General features: G+C 42.7%; 1 protein-coding gene across 1 annotated transcript; it reads left to right on the forward strand.

Moving 5' to 3' along the window:
* The first annotated feature begins 1026 nt into the window (after positions 1 to 1026).
* Positions 1027 to 24754, forward strand: LOC136434721 (oxytocin receptor-like). The gene is made up of 3 exons (XM_066427745.1): positions 1027 to 1145; positions 22169 to 23157; positions 24104 to 24754. Exons 2-3 carry the CDS (start codon positions 22387 to 22389, stop codon positions 24473 to 24475), a joined length of 1143 nt encoding a protein of 380 aa, XP_066283842.1. The 5' UTR covers positions 1027 to 1145; positions 22169 to 22386; the 3' UTR covers positions 24476 to 24754.
* Positions 24755 to 25269: the final 515 nt, after the last annotated feature.

Here is a 25269-nt window from a genome sequence, read left to right on the forward strand (position 1 = left end):
TGATGCCACAGCGAGGCGGTAGACTTCCAATTTCACCCCCCATTCACCACAGGCTAACTTTATTTACCACCAGCAGGCTATAGCTACCGAGAAGTGTCCTTCATATTACTCGACATGCTCCCTTGGTGCAGTTGGCATGATATTGGCTGTACGTCCACACGGTGTTTAGTATATCTCTGAAGTCTGACGGTGTTGGGACGACGATCGGCCCCCTTCAGTTGATTCTGCGCCCTTGCGACTTCGATATCTTGACCACGATCGAAGGCCATGTGCAGTTGACTGAGAACGATTTTTCAGCGACTTAGAAAGTCTCGACAGCAGTCACAACTGGTCTTGTGACTGAGTTTAAGGCCGTACATCTTAGATTCTATGTATAACATCGCCTTGATGCCCCCTTTCTAATCCAAGAGCGCCAAACATATAGCGGGACAAAACCAGGCATAGAGTGTTAAAATCCAATTTACAAAGTATGATGTTGCAATATGTTTGTGAATATTAGTCATCCAGGTCAGCAATAAAGTAATAAAATTTAATCTTTACCACTGCAAAAAATACAATGAAAACCAGACGTTTCGAGCGCCCGTCCGGCTGCTCTTTGTCAATGGCTATTGTGCAAGTATATTCTATTCTGATTATAACCTTTTACGAACAGTCTACAATCAACGGGCTTGCTGTCAACCGTAAAATTTACTTCGCTTGGTGAAATTGGGCCCTACACAACATCGTTATAGCTATCGGATGTTAAGTACATCCGATAAAGGCTTATGAAAAAGTGGTCGTGATCACAAAATGTTGATTGAAGCGATCCTTACGCACGTGACAAACTCATCAGAGGCTAAAAACTTTTTCTCCACACGTCGGTTGTCACACTTGATGTCGACTCTACGTCCGCGACGACGAGGAACACACCGACAACAGCGACTGGGCCTTAACTGATCAGACCAATGAGAAGGCTGCACACCGACGCGTGCGTCTGTGGATAGGTGCGTCACTCCCTGCGCACATCTACAGCTCTGTTAGCTAAGAACCAACCCGCTTGGTCTCACAGTTGCTCCGCTCATGTCATTTGCCAGCGATCAGATCGGAAGAGAACCTCCTCGCCAGCGCGTTTCCCTCGCCATGGCCACGTCGTAGCTGCCGCTGAGGTAAGCCAGTCTACAGATAACATTTATGATGAATGTGAAGTCTAGGATATCATAGACTCCTATGGCTAAGCTGAAGTGCAACTAAAAGAGCGCACTGAAGGGAAAATAGTTTAAATCAAGGTTTTGGAATTTAAGGTAAGACAGTCTACAAATAACATCTTGTATGACTGTGAAATCTAGATTATTCCGTTCATGATGTTAACATCTATGACTAAGCTGAAGTGACATGTGTAACTAAAAGAGCGCACTGAAGGGAAGATAATTTGAATTAAGGAATTTAAAGTAAAACAGTCTACAAATAACATTTTCGATGACTGTGAAGCCTAGATTTTCCGTTTAGGATAATACAAACTCCTATGTCTAAGCTGAGGTGACACGTGTAACTAAAAGAGTGCACTGAAAGGAAAATAGTTTAAATCGAGGTTTGGGAATTTGAGGTATAAAGTCTACAACTAACATTTTCGATGACTCTGAGTCTAGATCATTCCGTTTATGATGTTAACTCCTATGGCTAAGCTGAAGTGACATGTGTAACTAAAAGAGTGCACTGAAAGAAAAATGGTTCAAATCAAGATTTCGAAATTTGGTGTAAAACAGTCAACAGATAACATTTTCGATGAATGTGAAATCTGGATTATTCTGTTCATGATGTTAAACTCCTATGGCTAAGCTGTAGTCACATGTGTAACTGAAAGAGCGCACTGAAGGGAAATATTTTCAATCAAGATTTGGGAATTCATGAATCCCACGTTCTATCTTACCCATGTGAACTGATTGTGCGGATTCAATTATTAGTCTATGCATTTATATTATTTGCTGTTAAGTATTCCAAGTGATCATGTAGTTGATTTTACCATGCAAGAGACTTAAAATCAAGGCGCGTTATGAAAATTTTTCCCCAAGATCCTAATGTTTTTTGCAAAGTTGAAATCTATTTTTGTAAACATTATCAAATATGCCTTATTTCACCACATGCGGTATTGCATGGTCTTTTTAACTTTGAGTAGTGGAAAAAATATGTGTACTTTTTATAAAAAGGTGAAACATCAGTTCCCCGCTAGAATTTTGCCTACAAAGCAGTAAATAGCTGAGTCAAAGTACAGCTGGAAACGATGAGATGGTAATCAATGTATCATTCTCGTTCATGTTCATGGAGCATTTTGTAGAAATGTGTTTACAATATGTCAGATACAATATACAATGCATACTTTACATTAGTTCAATGGATATGTACATTATTTTGCACTTGTGGTAAACTAGCTAACGATTAGTTCAGGAAATTGATATACATAAGAGATGAGCGATGTTAACCTTCTCCCTGCTGCCTAACTCTGTAACCGATGTAAATGGCGAATCGGATGCCAAACGGCTACTTCAGTGTGCTAAAGGTTAAGAATGCAAAATTGGTGCATGGCAAGGTTTTTCCAAGTCTGAAAACGGTCATACATGATACGCCTAGCTAACGTTAGCATGTGCTACTCAACTTCACAAAAACCTACCAGCGGTCCAAATGAGAGGGTAGAATAAATGCCACTCAAATTTATTGTCTATAGCGATAGGATGAACCTTGCAAATTGCACGATAATGGTTTTTGTTCAATTCCATATGCAATTTCGTTTTGTATTCATAGCTTTGAAGCAGTTTACTACCCAATTCTAAGATGATCATTTCCGTGACTTTACTAAATGGGGTGGTATAGGAATCTTTGGTTTTACAGCAATTATGTTGTCCTGTAAAGGAACATTAGTTTTCCCTGATGCGATGATGTCGGCACATCAAACGCCGGATCATCCCTTAAAATTGAATGTTAGTTGGGGATTACCAGATGCTATCATCCTCCAGACGAGGAGCCACTGGAAAATACCAATTTTCAAAATTGTCGATGATTGATGCAAGATTGCTGACTCAGCATTCTGCCTATCTTAAATGAAGCGTGTCCTATGCCCATATCGCAATGATTTCCTCCCGTCCAAACGACAGTTGAGGCAGTTACGGGCAGATTCATCATCATAGAACGTTAGAAAGGCGATTGGGAGTAGCCAAAGTATCGACCACATGTATTAAAGTTCGTGTGCTAGCCATCTGTATCTTGAAGTACACAGTAACAGATGGTATAGGCATATGCGCATGCGCAGATCGCTCTGGTATACCCGTACTTGCTCTTCGTTGGGAAATGCCGGTGGTCTCCGAGCTATAAACAGAGGAACTGCCACATCCTCCCACACAGATCTGTGAAACCACGGTATATCTTCTGTACATGATGAACGGATCTCTTTGTAAACCCCTAGGCCCTATCTCACTGTGCCCACGGTACGTATACGTTGGCGACAGAGCGATTTGACAGCGCTCTCAACGAATTTCATCGATAAAAAATGTAAAATGTAGTTATTTCAGTAATACGTGTACGTTTCGAATTATGATATCCCCAGTGTAAAGTCAAGGGTAACACAAATACAATTTAGGACGCAGCGAACCCGCCAACGTGCCACAGGTCCAGTTAAACGCCCCACCGACACACCATCTTATTTTGCCAGCGACGTACAAGGATTACCACCTTTACGTGTGCTTTTAAGATTTGTTAGGGGAAAGACTTGGATCATCTACACACTCAAACAGGCTTTACTACACTCGGTAATGAACGATATATCTTCCCTGTTTTGAAATACCATTTATAAAACTGTCAGTCTGTTTAATACAGACTATAGCATGGTAATGCAAGCTTAGAAAAGAACTAGAAATAGTCATACCTCCAAGTACCAGATTTATCAACCTAGGATTGATGCGTCCAAATTTTTTTATTTTCCGAGAACTGTCTTAGAGGGGTACTCGTTATCGCCAACTACTGTAGAGGCATACTCATTAGATAGCTTTAAACAATGCATGCAGTCAGATATACGACGGTTAGATTTGACAGGTCGTTCGGTGTGATATAACCAGCTGTTACCGCCCCGTGTGCCTCCAAAGCTGGTGTGTTACGCCGAAGGGCGGTTATACCGGCTATTTAGATATCGATACAGATACTGAATGCGCACAGAAAATACAAGTCAGTGGTGTCACATCTACTCGTTGGATATGGTACTGCGGCGGCGTCGAATGCAGGGTCCTCTCGGGTGAAAGCTACTGTAAGACTGAAAAAGATTGCAAATACATCTAGGGAATCAAAGCATCAATATTTCACGCCTATTGCAACAGCCAGATACTAAGAAACGTACTAATGGGCTCATGTTTTCCCGTCCGCTGCATTTGTTGCGCACCAAACGGCTTATGGTGTAGAATTGATTGCCTACTGAACATATCAGCTGCAAGGGCTGAAAAGTCACATGTACGGAGTCATACAGAAAGAATCACATGTTGTGCCATTACAAGATTTGACACATCAAAAGCACCTGCTGTAAGCTGTTATACGTGATAAGGACAGAGTTGGGAGCAGCCTTGGAAAAGGGAAATAGAACGAATATAGGATTGTCCGATGAGCAATATATCAACATCAACCCTTGCAAGCTTGTCGGCTTTCGGAAGATGAGGGCCTATGTGTGATAACTGAGTACCAGTCAAAGCTAGCTAGAGTGTAGCCATGGAAAATGTAATGCCTTGAGCATGGCTTTAATCAATTTACGCCTTCTTCAATGCCACCTGGTCCTCTATGTAGTAAATTCTCAATACTTGTGATGGGATGCAGGTTTTCTTTACTTCAGAATCTGGTGCCGAATCCATCCATCATATGTGTCAGCCCTTTACGTTGGGCTCCCTTCCCCACTAGACGGCGATTGCAAAATTGGATTTTTTATATATTTTTTTTTATTCCAACATAGAACAAAAACAATACATAGTGATGCCACTCTCAAGCAAACATGCTTATCTAAGCGACATTACTAAACATAGATACAAAACATGTGGCGAAGTATGGCACAAGAACAATACAGGAACCGAGGTGTAAAAGAAACAATAGTATATATGTATAACAAAACAAACATTAGCTTAATTATGGAAACACTTAGTATCTGATATATACAATTGAGTTACCGATAAGATATGCGCATTGAAATTAGAAGATAACAAAGGAGATCCATTGAGTCAAAGATGTACAAGAGCATTTATCAGATAAAGTTTTAATTTCTAACATAGGTATATTCAAATTAACAAGTATGTCAAATAGGCATAAGCGATGATGAATATAGTTAGGGCAGTGCAACAAAATTGGATTTGTGTGACCTTTAAGCTTGATTACATAATTTAAATATCATGCAAGATGTAAAAGTATGGTTTGAAAAACACATAAAACATATGCAACATTCTTAAAGATAAATTGTTCTCCATCTATGAAATTTGTTGAGCTATCTGTCCAATATTTGGTCGTTCAGTGATTGCAGCAGCTCGAGTAAAAAGGGTGTGTGTATGTTATACGTTATTAAAGTAATAAATCTACCGTCATCGTGCTTAGCAGTTATCTTCTGATACAGGCCTGATCATTCTTATGACCACAATGGCGCCACTTCTTAGAGCAAAACCACCGTCTGTGAAACTCTTTCGTTTTCCAATTATATGATGTGTCTCTCGTGAGTTCCGATGCTAGCGCTCATGAATGACGTTCGTGGTGCCAGATTTTGAAATGCATCAAGATATCAACTTGTACGTGTTGCAGCAACCTCCATGAGAGTAAATTTACGATCTTGATCTTCTCAATTTTATGATGTGTCGCCCGCGAAGTCTGATGTTCATGAAGAACGTTCGTCATGCCAGGTTTTTAAATGCATCCAAATACCAACTTCTTCAACCAACGTTGGTGAGGACAAAGCTAAGATCTTCATCTTTTGAATGACATGATAAGTTAGATGTTCGTGATGTTTCAAAATGTTAACTAGTGGAAGCAACCTCCGTGAGAGTAAAGCTACGATCTTCATCTTCTCAATTTTATGATGTGTCGCCCGTGAGTTCTGATGTTCATGATGATGCCAGGTTTTGAAATGCATCAGAATACTAACTTGTTGAAGCAACGTTGATGACGGAAAGCTACGATATCTTCAGCTAGCTTTTGAATTAAATGATATGTTAGATGTTCGTGAGGTTTTGATGTGGTAATATGTACCTCTCCTCACGTCTGATGCTCATAAAGGATCTACCTGGTACCGAGTTTTGAAATGCACCAAAATGTTAACTAGTTAAAGCAACCTCCGTGACGGTAAAGCTACGATCTTAATGTTCTCCATTTCATGCACTAAAATGCTAACTAGTTAAAGCAACCTCCGTGACGGTAAAGCTACTATCTTAATGTTCTCCATTTCATGATGTGTCGCTCGTGGAGTCGAATACTCATGAATGGTGTTCTTGATGCCAAGTTTCTAAATGCATGAGAATACCAACTTGTTGAAGAAACGTTGATGACGGTAAAGCTACGATCTTTTGAATTACATGATACGTTAAGCCTAGGTTACACATAGCCGAACATGGCCTCCCGACTCTCCCCCGACCATGGTTGGAGTGATTCGGGAGTGACTCGGGAGCTAGCTCGGTTGGCGTTCGGCCGAGTCGGCTGGCGTTCGGCTGAGTCGGCTGGTGTTCGGCTGCGCCAGCCGAATGTTTTGAAAATTTCAAAACATTCGGCTCTGGACGGAGGGTCTGAAATGGGTCGGCTGGTGTTCGGCTGGTGTTCGGCGCGGTCGGCTAGTGCTCGGCTGGTATTCGGGATTGAGTCAGTAGTAAAATTAGAACCTTAACCACGCCAGAAACACTACTGACTTACTCCCAACTAGTTTCCAACCTACCCATAACTCACCCCAAGGCCGTAGACAAAACTCTGCTAACTAATTCTCAACCAAGTGACTACTATCGGAACGTGGGCGAATCACCCCCGACCTTCACACGACCAAAAACAAAGAAGAACACTAAAAGCAGTATTAAAGCTAGCCATGATCCGAATTCGATCTCTCGGTGATGTTAACAACATAATAGAATGGATTATTTTAATTAAAACCGAAAATGACCCCTCTTTTGAAAGTCACTGAATATGTCCATTTAAATTCGTGAGAGGGTCTGCAATCGGTCGGGGTTTAGTCAGGAGAGATTCGGCAGTCTGCGGCTAGAGGTCGGGATGGTTGGGAGTAAGCTAGAAAGCATTCGGGGCCCATTCGGGAGTAATTCGTGTACTGGTTAGGAGATGATCGGCGCATCTTCGGCGCATGTTCGGCGCCAAAGATAGGCGTGGCCCAAAAACTGGTCAGAATGCTCCCGAACTACCGCCGACCTGAGTCGGCTAGCGTTCGGGGGCCATGTTCGGCTATGTGTAACCTAGGCTTTAGACGTTAGTGAGGTGTTGATTTCACGGTGTTGACTTGGCGTGCCTCCCCTGACGTCTGATGCTCGTGAATGATGTTTTTGAAGCCAGGGTTTGACATGCACCAAAAGGTTAACTAGCTGAAGCAACGTTGATGTGGGCAAAGCTACGACCTTCATCTTTTAAATGTTATTATGTGTTTGATGTCTGTGATGTTTTTATGTGGCTCTACCAGGTTCTGAAATGCACCAAAGTCACTTGTTGGGGCACTCTTTATGATATATATCTCCGTAGGTGTGACTGAGAACGAGTGAGCGTATCAAACCGGATAGGTCATGGTACAGATGAGTTTATTATCTGACTAACTTAGGAAAGCCGGCAGGATGTGAAATAGGCAATTGCCTTTCGCTATATTCGGTAACAAACGAGACAACGGTGACAAGTGGTAGACGGGTAAAGAAAGTTTCTGAAAGAACTGTGCGAGGACGATACTCAGGTTTATCCATAAAAGCCTCCAATCGTCCCAGGCAGCTTAGATGCATTCCACGCTTAAGTGGTCCTGAACAAGGAGGAGGACGAGGAGGAGGAGATGAGTAAAGGTACCTGCAAGCGGAAGGCACTTAATGGATTTTACGATGACTCTAATGCAACGCTTGTGTGGGGATCGACCGCGGGGTTCGGTGCTCTGATAAGGTGATTTTATCGAGGACACCCTCTGCAGAATATCAACGATAAACATGTATTCATCAGTGAGGTGACATCTTAAGACGGTGACCTCGACGCAACACTGCCAACAGCGATTTGACAGAGCACTCAAGGAAAAACCGAATCTTTTTACGCTTTGTGTGTTTTGTTGTCTTGTCAGTCATACTTTTACATTTTGCATAATATTCTAATGAATGACGTCTAGGGTTACACAAATCTAAATTATAGGTCGCAGCGAGGTCGTTAAGAGTGAGATGACATCGTAAAGAGCGTGTACAAAATGGCTTATGGAACTGAGCCGTTTAGCGCTAAGCCGAAATACACGTGTACATCTATGTACATGAAATAACTCCTATAAACTGTGCTTAAGATCCTACCTACTCCCATTTGTGCTTTCAGAGGTGAAGGGTTGATAAATAGCTAAATGATTTTGTAATTTTTTTGGTAAGTTTGCATGTAGGTGTATGTTTTTCGTGTAAATCATTTTTTCTGGGAGCCAACAAAGGGAAGGGAGCAGAAGGACAGAGGACGCACAACCTTTATCAACAACTTGAAACGGGATGCTGGGCTCAGCAACATCACCACAGCGGAACTTCGCTCACTGATGGAGGACAGAGACGTGTGGAGTAGAAGAAGCCATTATTGTTCCCCATGTTGGCATAGTCGATGTCCCCGTTCAAAATAATTGGTTTCTCATTGCAATGCACGGCACGAAATTGGCCGTACCGCCACGAAAAGTCATGAAAGTTAACAAGGTGACCCATTTTTTGTGTTTGCAATATCAGTAGGGCGCAATAATGCTTACTTCCGTGCAAATTGCAATTGATAAGGATAATCTGACCCAGTTATCTTCAGCGATCGATGAATAGTTGCACTAAAAGCTATCAAAATCCCATTGAGACTGGCGGGAATAGGCTATCAGAGTCCATCAGTATCTATAACGTATCAAATGATACATGATTTGGGAAGGACCTATTGCCCTTCAGTCTACTAATCTTTGTGCGTCTAGAGGACACATTGATAAATCTCCTCTGAGACTAGACACCACTTGTTATTACGATGACCTATTAAATACTAATTTACGACGTCCGGAGGACCCAATGGTAAATCTCCAGTGAGAATAAACATCACTTCCTATAACTACTTCATCTAAACCATTTATTATTCCGCCGATCTATCAAATACAGACTAAAATATGTTACATTTTCTTGGCTGCAGATCTTTGTAGAAAAGCATCTTTGTACATTTTCTTGGCTGCAGATCTTTGCACGAAATACGGACGACATTTTTTTTTACTTCGCTTTCGGATAGACAAGGACTACTTGGCACTGCACTCAAGTTTTTCATAACTTGTTTCAACAGTGTCACGTACAGAGAACAATAAACCAATTTTTAAACCTGGGTGGAGTGAGGAAAGTCGAGTAAAGTGCATTTTTCAAGGGCACAACATCGGTGGCGTTAGGGGATTTGAACCCGGGACCGATTGGTTCTGGGCCGAACATCTTACCGTTACGTCACATGACCCCACTTTGGAGTCAGGTTGTTATATGAGGCAACAAAGATACAAGCACATCAAAATCATATAGCGTCCACCTTAATGTCTTTTATACTATTAACACGCGTCTTAAAAATAACGAACCATGACAAATGCAATATTCAGCTGAACGACCAAAGTATCCCTGACGATTGCAATATTGCTACCATGATGACTTACACATAATACTGTGAAAAATGTCTCCTTTCCTGTCTAGCAAATCTTATTATTGGATAAATCTGAGCAATGTGACATGACTTACATCACGCTGTCAGATACACTGATACGGATGCTGATCCGTTATATCTGTGTGCACCAGGTGCGGCTGTATCGGGCCGGTGTGTCTGCTAATGGTGAGACGTAAATGCCATCTGTGGGCCGGGACTTTTCTACAACCTTTCACGAAAGGGGCCATTCATACGGCGCTGAAAGCTGCAATACATCCATAAATACTTTGGGTCCCCATTTATCGTGTGTGTTCCTTTGATCGTAGCGTAATGGTCCATTTCACCACACTGTCGCTTTGACTGATTGATAAGGAAAACGTTCCTTTCACTCTATCACTCTTTAATATAAAAGTTTTCCTTCATCATTCGTCTATTATCCTTGAATGAAATAAGTTTAAAGAAAGCCAGCAGACTTAACCTTTCTTGACTTAAACCATGTTATTGATGTAATTAGCTCTAGATGTGCTTTTGGAATAACTGAAAACGGGTTTGTTATTAACTGAGTGTATATCAGGTTGCAGTAGCGCTATAATTGACAGGTTAGTGAAAGGTTATGACCTTTTCGCCGTAAGTACATTCAGTTGGTCAGGCGTAGCCAGAGGAATTATTAGTTTAATGCATGGAATCTGATGCATCCATTTTGAAGCTTCGCTGATGACGTCCTTGCTTCTGTAATTGCGTTGTTTGTACACATTAACTGTGTCCTTTATGCAACACTGAATCTGATGAATATATCTGTGAGACCAAGATGAAAATAACAGTACTAATCTGAGACTACACGGCGTCCGTTCAATCATACTTTAGATTGAAGGAAGTTTTCAATATTCTTCGCTTGGGTTATTCATCATCATTATCACCTGTCCACAATTCACTGTTTCTGCATAATAAACAAAATAGCTGACATGGGGAAAAAAAGACGGAAAACGCATATTTACAGAGACCATATCTTTCATTTTGTTCGTCTTAAAATCCTTTCATACTATTTTTGAAACCCTTAGCAGAAACTGGAGAACCGACGTACTGCTCAATTCTACTATAACGGAAAATACAACACAATTCTGGAGAGAAGAAGGAGGGAAATAGCTACATGGCGCACGTACAAAACTTCTCCATCAATTTGACTTAAACGTTTTTCAACTGCAGACTGTAAAACGTTTCCCTATTTGACGTACGTACGTGGGCGTCGAAGGAAACCCTCTTATATTACAAGTAACCTTTGAAGTTTTCGCGTTACGCAAGGGAAAGGTTATACATTTAAATTGATACACATACCGATTCAGCCCTACGTGCATAATGCGCCCGGTAAGCTTTGAAGGCTTGCCAAGAAGTTGCTAGTGTCCGTGGAGTAGTCTTCAAACTGGGTGGCAGCCTGACAGGCCTCGAATGAAATGACTATCTTATAAGTTTGTAAGTGCCAAAACGAAAAGTATTTTGCATCTTAAAAGGACGCTGAGGAAGAAGAGGAGGAAATGCAAGTCTGACGCTAAGATCTGGTACAAATTGAGCTGGAGAAGGGAGAGGGTTGCCGACAAGCCGACGAATATTGGAAGAATGCCTTTTTTTTACTTCACTTTACTTAGTTTTAGACAGTCAAGGACGACATGGCATTGCATTCAAGTTTTTCTATAACTTATAATCTCCATGATAAATGGAGATACAGATTTGGGTGTGTTTGTCTGTTTGTGTTTCCGCACTACTCTAGTCAGCATAACTCAAAAGACTCTTGATGGATTACAATGATATTTGGTATGTGGGCGGATGTTGTGAAGCCGAAATTCAAGGTCGATTTTGGCCTCCCTGGTATGTGACCTTGGTACTGCAGCAGAACTTCAATTATTGTATCTTTTGACATGGACGTGCTATGGTCTTGATTTTTTGGAGGCTGATAGCTTGTGATGTAATAAAGAAGTGGTGTAGGTTTGGGGCCCCTAGCAGCTTGCTCTGGAACTGCATTGGCGTTATTGTGAAAATCTTTTAAGGAGAATAACTGAACAAAGGAACAACGGATTTCCATGATATTTAGTCTAGTGGGTAGCTTAGACAGAGATATACACAATGAAGTGCAAATTATGCTAATTGGAAGTTAATTTTTTTAACAGTGCCACGTACAGACAACAATATACCCATTTTTACACCTGGGTGGAGTGAGGAAAGTCATGTTAAGTGCCTTTCTCATGGGCATAACATAATCTGTGGCATGTCAGGGGATTCGAACCCGGGACCGCTGGGTTTTAGGCCGAACACCCTGCCGTCACGCCACATGACCCCACTGATTGAGCATATTTTGAAGAATGACTTGTGAAGACTATTATTTTTTGGTTAATCATAAACTTATATCCCACAGTTTCTTAGCTAGCGCGTACTTGTTATCAAAGATACATATTGTACCAATATATAAGTAAATCCATGAACACTTTTACTGAAGAACACGGGATGTGTATGTGATGCATGTTTTCAACGTCAACAAAATGGATAATACCCCCTTCAAAACGACCAATCGCCGTTACTGTTACGTAGTACGTATAGATTTGAAATTGTTTTGAAACGTATTCTTAAAAAAACGCATTTGAAAGGAATCAGCAAAGATGACATTACATTAGACCATCTGTGGTCATCTTGCGTTCAATAGGTGACGGCATTTGAAAGATTCTCAATCTCATGTAGCCTGGTGGCTGGACATATAATCATATTCCTAATGCGACTAGACAAACCTCCCATTGAAAAACACGTCTGTTCTTTTATATCTACTATAACCGCAAAGCGAGGAGAAGTAGAATTTATCTAAAGATAGTCATGTTGTTTTTGTATCCGTGAGCTGTACTTGTTCTTTTGTTTTGTTGTGACCTGTACTTAGCGAAGTGTGGCAGAAATTTGCAACAAGGATCTTCATTCATTAATCTGCACAATCCCAGAAGCGTTTTGTCCTTAGGTGTAACTGAGATTGATTTACCAGGGACCAGGCAATATTGTAACCACATCCCTCGCCAAAATCCTGGTTGTATCAAATTAAATCCCATGTATGAGAATCGATTCGGTGCATTTTGGAGCGAACAATATTGTTCGCTGACGTCACCATGCTAATTGTTATTCACCCTTTGATGGTGACCACGCTGCTACACTACTCACTTAGGGAAACCTCCGGTTGGCTGCACCAGATGCTGGCGTTGACAAGCTCATCATTTCCGGCCCCTCAAACACTGTTGGGTTAAGCAGGCCAGCATGCGTTTCCTGCTTCAAGGAGCAGACCGAATAGCTGCCAATAAAGATGTTATTCCGAACGTCTGGGAGGAAAATTTGGCGGAAATGATGGGCATGGGTGACAAACCCATCTCCTCATGGACATGGGTGATAACTTTTACAAAATTTGATTAACAAAATCTTGGATATCTGTTTGGCTACTTTCGCCAAGAGTTTTAAAGACCGTTTGTAGAACTCTGCCAATACAGGCTTCGTCGTGTGAAAGTATTGCAACTGCCTGTAACGTTGGGTAACCTAAATTCGGGATTTTTCCGATAATGGTTGACTGAAATCAATCTAGCAGAACAATGAACCATCCTTTTTTTCTATTATTCTGTCAGTATCATGTACTATCTTTGCACTAATCATATATATGGTAGATTTTGTCTCTAGTCGTGCTGACACCAGAATATTTCAACTTGAAACTACCGTGCGCCGCACGCACAATTGTGGTGCTGTCGGACAGGGGGGCACATTAATTCGGGAGAGAAGATTCGTCTTGAATATCTTACCGCTAATCACATTTTATACAGCAGCTATTCGTTCTATCCTTGGCTTGAGGAGAGTGCTATGGATATAGACGTGTCCAAGTAAAAAAAATACACGAAAAAACGGCCGTACCGCACACATCAGGCCAGTTCGGGAACAACCCGTGTGTTGAGTCGGTAGAACTTCACTCAAAGTCGGCCCATCGTCATCATCGGGCAACGTGTAACGTTACATTATTCATGGGAAGTTAGCTGGATGCCGTAGCAATGGTAATACTACTATGTCCATGTGTTCCTTGTTGTGTTAGGAGCAAACTTTGAGGAAAATATCTTCCTCAGTCCACTATCACACGCAGCATTTAGACAAAAAAGTGTTCCTCACAAACCTTTGTCGTCTGCTTGACAACAGGATTCTGGTTAACAATATGGCGGCGGGAAAATACACGTGCCGTAGGTTGTAGCAACAGAGAGGAGTTTTGATGATTGATCACACTTAGAATATAGTTGCAGGTTAGCAAAAGAGATTGTAATAGGTTGTCTTATAAATAATTGTGTTTAGCAGGCAGGAGATGTGACATTTGTCTTATAAACCAGCGAACAACCGTGCTGGGTGATTCTCCCACGAAGCCCCCAGACTCTGTCAATAAGGGACGGAGAGTTTTTGACGTCGCCAACGTCTAATGCATGGTTATCGAAGCTTTTCAGCCAGTGTTCTGAATACGTTAGTCTATCTGCTTTGCATTGCAGGCGTTATAACTGATTTTGCATCTAGCACATATCCCTAAATACCCCGTTTTCGAAAAATCCCGACTTTAAGTACCCCACGAATTTAGGTTACCCAACGTTAATTCATATATGGCTTGGAAGAAAATGGTGACTGCGTTCCGTGTTAGATATGCTCATTGTCCGGAACAGACGCGCACGGTATATGATCTACAGCACCATATGTTCTGTGATATACAACACCATATGAACAAGAAAATAATATTCAATCAAACCTACCAATATGTCATTATTGCAACAGGAAAAAGCTCCGCTGCTACGCCTTATCTGGCACTCATCATGACCTTAAGCTTCTGATGTACGGTAATACAGTTTCTTACATCACAATCACTGCTATATGATGGACAATATCATACAGGGATAAGAAATATGTTCAATCAAAACTACGAGTATTCCCATATTGTCCTCAACGCCTTGAAACTACCTCATCTGGTTTGGATTGCATGTTAACTTCAAGCTCTCGTATGGTAAATGATAGAGACATTCCGGTATCAGTAAAAAAGTTAGTATGCCTGGATCAGCACCACGGTCTATGAAAGTATGATGTACAACTCTATGTGTGAAGAAAAATATTTTCAATCAACGTCGCAAGCACTGGCGTTATTGCCCCAGCCAACGCAATGCTACGCCTTCCTACGCACCTATCTTCTGTTCATCTGCAGCCTGAAGCTCTTGATGTCGAGTAATGGAGTCGTTCATCATACACAGTTGAAATGACGGAGAGTCTTATTACTTTTCAAAGTAAAAGGTGCCTTCGGAATCGCTGGAAAAACACCTTGTGCGTCCTTCAGCCACCCATTTAGAAAGATAGCGCGATAGGGTGGCTGGTATATTCGACACAATCCCTTGACGGATGTCCACATCGTACATATCACAAGGCTTCATATCAGAAAATATACTATTATGAAAAAGTAGGATTATAGCAAGCTACGAGCTTCCGATAAATGACAATGCCTATTCGTGTTAAGGGCACATTTCCAACCGAAGGCTATATGACGGATGGAGTCTCACCACAGCAAATGTATGGCGTTGTCATATTTCCGAGATAGAGGCCCTGGGATGATGCGAAGTGCTTAAAGGTCTTATACGTGGATTGAATAAAGCCGTTTTCGTCCATATCTCACTGTCGAGGTATGACAAGAAGAAAACTCCAGAAGGCTTTTCTCATCATTCATTCTTAAACAGCGTAAAATATGGCAGCATTCAGCAATATGTTGGATGAATGAATGAATGAATGAATGAGGAAGAAAGAAAGAAAGAGAGAACGAAAGAAAGAAAGAAAAGAAAGAAGGAAGGAAGGAATGAAGGAAGGAAGGAAGGAAGGAAGGAAGGAAGGAATGAAGGAAGGAAGGAGGGAGGGAGGGAGGGAGGGAGGGAGGGAGGGAGGGAGGGAGGGAGGGAGGGAGGGAGGGAGGGAGGGAGGGAGGGAGGGAGGGAGGGAGGGAGGGAGGGAGGGAGGGAGGGAGGGAGGGAGGGAGGGAGGGAGGGAGGGAGGGAGGGAGGGAGGGAGGGAGGGAGGGAGGGAGGGAGGGAGGGAGGGAGGGAGGGAGGGAGGGAGGGAGGGAGGGAGGGAGGGAGGGAGGGAGGGAGGGAGGGAGGGAGGGAGGGAGGGAGGGAGGGAGGGAGGGAGGGAGGGAAGGAAGGAAGGAAGGACGTTCTACATCCTACAATAAATGACGATCGCATTTTACCCATAGTCAACTTGTCTACCGATGAAACTATTTTTGAAAGTATATATCTTTAAGTTGTTCCTTTATTTTCCAAATGCAACATTTAATTTACTCTTATCGTTTTCAACAGTCGCCTGTATTTTACTTGAACAGGCGCCAAATGAGGCCGTCACCGTAAGATAATCGAAAGTCTTGTCGTTAACTATAATTCTCAGGGAGTCTCCACGTCGTTAAGATGTTTATCTTGGAAACCAGACAAAACCATGAGCAATGCGCCTGGGACAGCCTGCCAAGGACGACTCATCGATCGTACTCATGTCATTTTAGAAGCTGAGGTTAATTGCAGGTTAAGTGTTCTGGAGAAAACATACACCACGCAGTGTAGAGTTTCATTCACTATGCTGTTAAGGACGATCCTCTTAATTTCCACTGAAGTAAGGTTGTCTAAGGTTAACTAGAAAACTCGCATTCGTGAAAATGCGTTCCTTTAAGTTATGAGTACGTTGTGACTTGTCGAGTGGATTCTTTTTTTTTTCGTCTTTGGGATGAAACTCGTTATCGGTGACAAATGACAACCTTGGTCTCAGGGAATGGTTTGGGACGACCCTAAAGTCAAACCCACTCTACCTTGCTATATAGGGAACTAGCTATTTGTCATATTTATAGAGTAATATGAATTGTGGCCAATATTGGACGGGCTCCCTGTGATAGAGGTGGCCTCAAAGTTATCTGTACGCTACTGGTAATGTGTGCATGGCGCCTGTTGGCTAACCTTTGTCGATGACTTCCTTCCCTGTAATGTCTACATACGCATCCAATATCATGGAAGTTTTATGAGACTTTAAGTCCCTATCTCACTGGGCCCGCGGCACGTTGGCGGCGTCGCTGCGCCCTAAACTGGATTTGTTACCCGTGACATTGTAATGGCAATTATAGCCGAAGCTAGGTACATATTTTTTACCTGTGTGAAGTGAGGACATTCGTTTACTTGAAGTGCCTTTCTCAAGGGCACAATGTCATCGTGGCACGTCAGGGGATTCTAACACCCTGCCATGACGCCGCGCGACGAAGTGTTGGCATTTTTCCCGAGCTGGCGTGATTAGAGAACACGTGAGTTTGTCAGTAGATTAGGAGCCCTCCACGAGACTGACGCAAATCAGATCCCTCATAGATAACATGACGTGATGCAGACACGCAACGTCCTTTGTGAATTTCTAAAATCTCATTGAAACAAATCACACCATTGATGCTTGCCGTTAAGTTTACCATGAGGGACGAACCTAACCGAAGCTAGGTACTCATTTTCACCGGCCTGAGTGAAGTGAGGAAAGTCGTTCCCGCAGAGATACAGACATGCAACTTCCATTGTAACTTTCTAAAATGCCATACATATTGTATATCGAACTTGATGCCTGCCGTTAAGTTCGCCCTTAACTTCCCATGTGCATCGCCTAACTATTTAGGAGGGCCAGAAGGGCCGCCTGTGGGTTCTGTAAGATAAGGCCGTCGCCAGGAGGTAATCACGCATCTTGTGATCCTCACCCGGCCTGTAGGCCCACATTCCGCTAGTACTAGACGGCGATCTCATTGCGACCTCGCTGCGACCTACATGTACATGTAAGCTTGATTTGGTTATCCTTGATCTCATAATTGGAATATCATGCAAAATGTAAAAGTATGATTGAAAAGACATCAAAACATACAAAGCGTAAAAAAACGATTCTTTTTTCTGTATGAAATTTGTTGAGCGATCTTTTAGATTTCAGGTCTCAGCGAGCGCGCGGCGAGAGCGCCGTCCTAGTGGAATGGGGGTATTACGCATGTCCAGTTCAGATGTTTATCTACAAAATTACAAGACCAGGACGCGCTGTCAGGGAAGGGTATGGATTTTTACTCAATTCAGGTTCAAAAGTTCAAGTGCTTTTCTTCTCATGATAAGAAGCGCTAGAGATAATTACAGTCAGAGCATATCTTTCTCTTTCCTCAATCGAAGGAAATCGCATCATACGCATCATAAACATCCATTTACATCTATAACCAGCACCAAGTCATTTCCTCGTGAATTGGTTGGAAAACCCAATCTACATTGCAGCACTGTAGGTCTTTATCGGATTCCATAATTGCACAGATGTCCATGCAAAGTAGATCCATGTGATCCCTGTCCACGCGGTTAAGGGACTCCATTTATACAAGTTCAGCGTGATGGTTATGACGAAAAAGTCCAACATCCCACATTGGTGGGAATGCGTTTGGCCCGTAGGTAGCCTTCTGTAATACCCCCATTCCACTAGACGGAGATCGCGCTGCGCTCTCGCTGCGACCTAAATCGGATTTGTCTAATCCTTGATTACATAATTGCAATATCATGCAAAATATAAAAGTATTGCTGAAAAGACAACAAAACACACAACGTACAAAGATTCGTTTTTATCTTCGCCGAGTACTTGTACTCGGAGAAGATTATGTTTTCGGTTGAAAAATCTGTTGGGTGGGTCTAAATGTATGTCAGGAGCATAACTCAAGAAAGCTTCAATGAATCTTTATGATTTTTGGTAGGTGTGTAGTGGTTGTGCAAAGAAAGGTCAAGTTCAAAAATGGTTCACCTTGCGTTTTCAACAGTACTGCAGCGGACTTTGCATTTTTGTGTGTTTGTATGTAGGCAAAAAAAGTGACGGAAACGTTGATGAATTTTCATGATTTTTTGCAGGTGTGTAGATGTTGTAGAAACGGGGGTCAAGTTCAAAAATGGTTCCCCTGGTATTTTCCGTCGGTACTGCAGCGGGCTTTGTGTGGATGTGTATTTGTATGTCGCCAGCATAACTCGAGAAGCTGTTGATGGATCCGTATGATATTTAGTGGATGGGTAGGGTTTACAGAAAGGAAGGTCAAGTTCGATAATGGGCCTTCTAGCGGGTACCTAAGGTACTGCAGCGGAGCTTCAAAATTTAGGAGCATATTTTCTGAAAGTGCTATGGTAATGATTTTTGTGTGGTAGATAGTTAATGCCACAGAAAGTAAGTTCTGTAAATTTGGGCCCCCTAGCGGATTGTTAAGAACTGCAGTGGGTGTTTTTGTTTTGACATTCGGACGTGAATAACTTGAGAAGGGGTCGACAGATCGTCGTGATGTTTGGTATGTAGAGAGCTCAGATGGTGCTTTACATAATCAATGACTGATTATATAATTAATAAGGAAATTGACTGTACCATTTCATCATCACTTTTAACTTACAACACTGCAATATAGAACTTTTGTGGCCCATATAATATCAACATACTCATATTTTTTCATGACCAGTTATAACATATATCAGCACACTCTACACATATACTAGTTCTGTACCACCAAATGATTTTTAACCCTATCTAGACTGGACTCATTCGCCCCATCATAACTTCCAAATGGTATGGCGCATGATCAAATTTGCAGGGGGTGATAAGCACGTAAATATTAATCACTCTCCATAATAAGCCTTGATTATTTGGCGAAGATAATGTGTTCGTTGAACTCTAGTTATCTATTAAATGCGTTGGGCGCTCTATTAGGGCCCTGTCACACTTGTGCGTATTATCAAGTGCGCATGAGTTCCGAAGTAACATTTTTTGGGTTTAAGTAAATTTTGCGGAGAGGAAGTTGTTTTCTCCTTTGATCCACCGGCAGGAACATTTTTTTGGTTTAAGTGAAAAAGCCCTTAAGCCCTTGTCACACTTGTGCGTATATATAAAAGCCCGCATGAGTTGCGTATTAACATGCTTTTGGTTTTGGTTGAGTTTGCAGTCGAAGAAGTAATTTCTTTGGTTTGATAACTCGACTGCTCAACGGTGGATCAAAGTAGAAAACAACTTCCTCAGAGCTAATCTACTTAAACCAAAAAATGTCACTCCGGAATTCACACGCACTTCAATATACGCACAAGTGTGACGGGGCCCTAAGATTTTAGATCGCAGAGAGCGCGCGGCGCGAGCGCCGTCCTAGTGGAATGGTGGCCTTATCAAATACTTCTTACTGACTGAGAGAGTCGCTGGAGATACATATTCAAAGATTTAATTATCCGTTAGATGCTGCCTGCTTACAATATTTATCATTGAGATGCCCTTGAACGCACCCGGATGCAAACTTGTCTGGCTGGGCACGTGTCGGTGTTGAGAGGCAGGGGACCAGAGATAGAATCTAGTAGACGCGACTTGACATATCAAAGAGACGAAGTAATTTCAGTTGAATGTCAGGTAGAGATAACACAGATAACATCTTATGCCATTCCACTTGATGGCGCTCTCTCCGCGTTCTCGCTGCGACCTAGAGCGCAGTGAGAGCGTCGCCTTATCAGTTTTCATAACCCCACATGTACTGCGTAATACTCGCTTTACACGCAATGAGGGGCGGTAAGAAGAAGATATAAGCTCATAGACTATTTTCCAATCAAAGCCACCGGTTCAAAATGTCATAAAGCTAGTCAATCACGAGTACCTTTTCTCAATTGCAATATCGTAGAGATGTAATTTTGTGATACCGTAAAATATGCCGAGGGATATCGATCAAGAAGCTGATATCGCAAGCGTTGCTATAAAATGAATTTTTCGCGCTGTCTAAAACAATGAATCTCAGCTGGGAATTCCTTTCAGATCAAATGAGCCGGAATACGACCGCGCATGCTGACAAATCAGGCCGCACGTAATGACACGTGAGGCACATCCGTGAACCGAACAGGGACGCCCTGTTAAATAAACAAGCAGGTGCCCCTAATTGAGTATCGACCCGGTGAGAGGAACGTACGTTCTTGGGAAGAATGTTGATAGCGCGAAACGGTCATCAGCTGGTGCGGGAAGGTCCGCCCAAAGTTCACCCTGAATGGGTTAAAGGCATGAATGGCGTCAGAAACTATAGCCTGTCGAGTCAGGTGATTAATCTGAAGTTAGGGGGAGGTTGGGAGTGCTACAAGGTTAATAGAAATATGCCTTTAGTGGGCATAAGTGGAGATTGGGGAGCAAGGACGAAGGGTTTATAGGAAGGGCGCCTGGGGCGTGCAGGACACCATCGTTACCTTTAGGTAGATGGGTCGTACCTAGATGCCAGACCCCCGATCTCTCAGGGTTTTGTTGTATAATTTCTTTGGGGACATGTTGGTCCTAGAGCCGAGGAGTTGTCTTGTGCTGGCCCTGGAAACAGTCTGGTATCCAGGCTATCGTACTCACAAACCTAAGCACTCTAAAATCTAAGTTCACAATCGCCATCCCCTGAGTACGGACGGAGCTCGAGGGAGATTTCCACCCCTACACGGGCACGTGATCTCACGTTCACATCGCGTCGTGACTTCGGAATGACCGCGCGACGCTGATCTAATATAATCGCACTGGGGCAATCTCGCGTGTGTGCCGAGCAACAGGCTGAGGTTTAACGATAAGCAGGTTGCCCCCGACATTACGCCCACCACTGGGGAAATGTGAACTCTCGTACCACTTAGGCGCCAGGAAAAAATGAATCAAGCAATCTTTGCGTAACAGGTCCATGCTGAATTACGGCAGCCCGTTGGCAAGTAACGTTGAAGGTCACACTTAACGACTCAATTCAATCATAGTCTACGCACTTGCGTCATACTTTCGCAACTGTGATGTAATAAGATTCCTTAATAATATAGAGAAGAGATCGAGAGAGACGATACACTGGAAAGCTGTTAATCATCACTCTCTTGGTAACAGATCTAGTCCAAAGGTACTGTCATGGCAATGGTATTGATTGGGTAGACTTTTTTTGGGGTCAGTTGCAGCACAATGGCTGACACCTGTCTTATTACCGACATGAAAATGGAGGTATAGTTTTTGGCATGTCTGTCTGTGCCTTTGTGTGTTTGTGTGCGTAAGGGGTGTGGGTGTGTTTCCAGATTTTGTAGTCAGCATAACTCAAGAACCTCTGTATGGGTTACGATGATATTTGGTATGTGGGTAGGTCTTGGGAAGACAAAGATCAAGGTCGATTTTGGGGCCCCTGGTGTGTGACCTTGGTACTGCAGAAGAACTTTTTTTATCATTTTTTGTATCTTTTGTCCGGGACGTGTTATGGTCTTGTTCTAACCGTGTGTTCTGAAAAACATGTTTATTTATTTTTTCTCAGGACGTCGACTGAACTGCACCATACAAGAGTTCAAGACATCGGCCGGTCCTTTGGGAATTCGTCACAACTTTCTGTCTTGTTGGAACTTCGGCACAACTACAACACAACTACAGCACAACCAGATCTCAACGTCTATACATTGTTAGAACAACACAGTCAAAGAAAATAAACAACGCATAGTCATCAGAAAAACGAAGTTTGTTGCATGAACAGGTGTCATGGAGGATTTCAACCTGTCGTCCGGACTGAGTGGCAATGACGTCTATACAGGGCCAAACATGACCGCACCCCAGGGGTTTGTCTGGACGGCGCCAGTCATACAGCGTGTCATCACCATCGCCATCATCATGTTCCTAACACTTGTAGGAAACGGTACGATCATCGCTGCTCTGACGCATGCGCAGAAACGCCGCTTCAGCCGGGTCAACATCTTCATCCTCAACCTCGCCATCGGCGACCTGTGCGTCTGCGTAGTTACCATGACTACGGAGATCTTGTTCGTGGCCTTTGACCAGTGGGTGTTGGGAGCGGTGATGTGTAAGCTGATAGTGTACGGTCAGATCGTGACCCTGGCCAGCGCGACGTTCATCTTGACCGCTATGAGCATTGACCGCTACATGGCCATCACCAGCCCTCTACAGATGTCTACCAAACATCGTACGCTCGCTCACAGGATGGTCGCCCTGGCCTGGATAGCAGCCTTCATGCTTGCCATCCCGCAACTTCTGATATTCGTGCAGAGAGAGGTTCAGAAGAAAGATGGCGGGACGGTCTACGCGTGCCAGAGTAAGGGGTACACGGCAGAGTGGCAGCGGAAGGTGTACGTCACCTGGCTGGCGTTCTACGTCATGGTGGCCCCTGGCGTCATCATTGCGTACTGCTACATCCGGATTGTGGTGACCCTCGGGCGAGAGGGGTCGGGGAACGCAGACGCCCAGTCGGCTCTACGGCGCTCTGATAATGAAAAGATCATGAAGGCCAAAGTCAAGGTAAGACTCGTGAAAGTCATTTTGTGTGGGAAGACGTTACTGTAAAACAAATTTCTTGTTTAATCTGTGGTTAGCATGAAAGCTCATAGTGTTGGTACATTCCATGATAAAGTTTGCTACTTTACTTCAACACAAATTCGAGGTGAGCTACATTTGCTTTAATGTGTTGAAGCAAAGTATCAAAATTTTATCATAATATGTGGTTGTGAATATAGAACTTTGTAATATTCAGTCAAACAACAACTTGATGAAATTATTGACGAAAGAAGTTACCGTAGTTCGAATCAGATTGTTTTTCAAACACTGGTAAAGAAACGAAATAGTCTTACATACATTTTTGACCGCGCGTCTCTAAACTTCGTCAAGGGCAGAATGACTCATTATTTCTGAGACGTGGTTTTATAGTCAGGTGACCTGAGCAGTGAATCAGAGGCGGGGGACGTCACAAACTGCCAGACTCCACTGCTCGAGTAAGAAGGGGGATACTAGTCCACAAGAAAACAAACACGAGGCCGATATTGCTTCACATAAGGGTCACACAATTCCATGCACTAGTAGCTTCTACGAAATTTAGAATTAGTTTGAACATTGAAGTAAAATAACTACTAATCTATCACATGACATTAATCCCTGCAAGCAAAAACAAGCTGCTACGGGGCCGAAACCTACACCATTTCTTCTTTATATCACAAACTATCTGCCACCAAAAAGGTCCAAAGGTCGAGGTCAAAAGATTCTAAAAAACGGAAGTTCTGCTGCAGTACCAAGGTCACATACTAGGGGGCCCAAATCGACCTTGACCTTTCTCTTCCCAGAGGTTATTGAGCTATGCTGACTACAAAAAAAATCCGGAAACACACACACACACACAGACAGACAGACACGCCAAAAACTATATATCAATTTTTCATGGAGATAATAACTTCTTTCCTTTCCTTCCCCCCAGACCATAAGGATGACCCTGTGCATCGTGATCGGGTTCCTGGCCACCTGGACGCCGTACTTCGTCGTCACCCTGTACGATGTCTACGCCGGGCAGGGACTTCCCGAGGTCGCCTACGTCGTCGCCGAGACCATGGCCCTCTTCAACTCCGCTCTCAACCCCATCATCTACGGCTACTTCAGCCTCAACTTCAACGAGATATGCTACAAAATCTGCTGCGCGTGCCGACAACGCCCGGAACGTCCTTTCCGGAAGGGTTTTGTTCAAACATTCCGGACTGAGGTTCCGGATCATGGGACCTACCAGATGAGGAGTTTCCGAAGAAGGCCAGCAAACGCAAACGGGGAGGTTGAAGGTGACAGCTTCAATGCGTAAAGCTACTAACGGCTACCATTCCCCGATGTGATCCTGGAAATTGTAACATTTTGCCATGTGTAAAAGTCGAAGAGCCAAACAACCATGTGGACTCACTAGTTACTTTGTTTCCAAGAAAGGATGTGACCCTGATCAAGTAGTAACGTTATGTAGTATCATTGTAAGTTGTCAGCTAAACTTGCCTGTCAACTAAGTAGTCGAACAACGACTACAATGAGTGTTTACGTACTGATATATTATGAATACGTAATGTAGCCAGAAGATTTTATCCTCAGAGACTATATATATATATATATATATATATATATATATATATATATATGTGTGTAAAGAGAGAGACTATATATATATATGATATTCAGAAGATGTATCATACAAAGCCATAGATCAGCATAAAGGATCTCTACACACAATTTCTCTAATATTCACCACAGCGTTTTGCACATGCTGTAGATATATAGATAGCAAGGTGTGTTATGAATGCACCAACTTCATATTAACAACATTCTTGGAAATGATAGGAATAGTATGTAGTATATATATTCTTACGGCAGTCAAATACACCTAGATACAGTACGAGCAACCCTATGTTATGCTTAGAGCTCCTGCTCTGGACACCAACTCATGGGGACTTATGCTTCGGTCACATTTCCAAGCCGGGGCCCGGCCGGGCTGTTTGAGAAAACAAAGAATAAAAGACGCATATCAAGGATATACATAACGTATGGTATTAAGGAATAATTTTTCAGAAGTTTTGTGTGTTTTGTTGTCTTTTATGTCATAGTTTTCGTTCC

This window comes from Branchiostoma lanceolatum, chromosome 5, assembly GCF_035083965.1.
Source record: "Branchiostoma lanceolatum isolate klBraLanc5 chromosome 5, klBraLanc5.hap2, whole genome shotgun sequence".
NCBI lineage: Eukaryota > Metazoa > Chordata > Leptocardii > Amphioxiformes > Branchiostomatidae > Branchiostoma > Branchiostoma lanceolatum.

Bases quoted from the DNA above. Each gene is read 5' to 3' on its own strand.
- LOC136434721 (XM_066427745.1), top strand. From the start codon at position 22,387: ATGGAGGATTTCAACCTGTCGTCCGGACTGAGTGGCAATGACGTCTAT. The intron at 23,158-24,103 runs GTAAGACTCGTG...CCTTCCCCCCAG, and splicing joins TCATGAAGGCCAAAGTCAAG to ACCATAAGGATGACCCTGTG.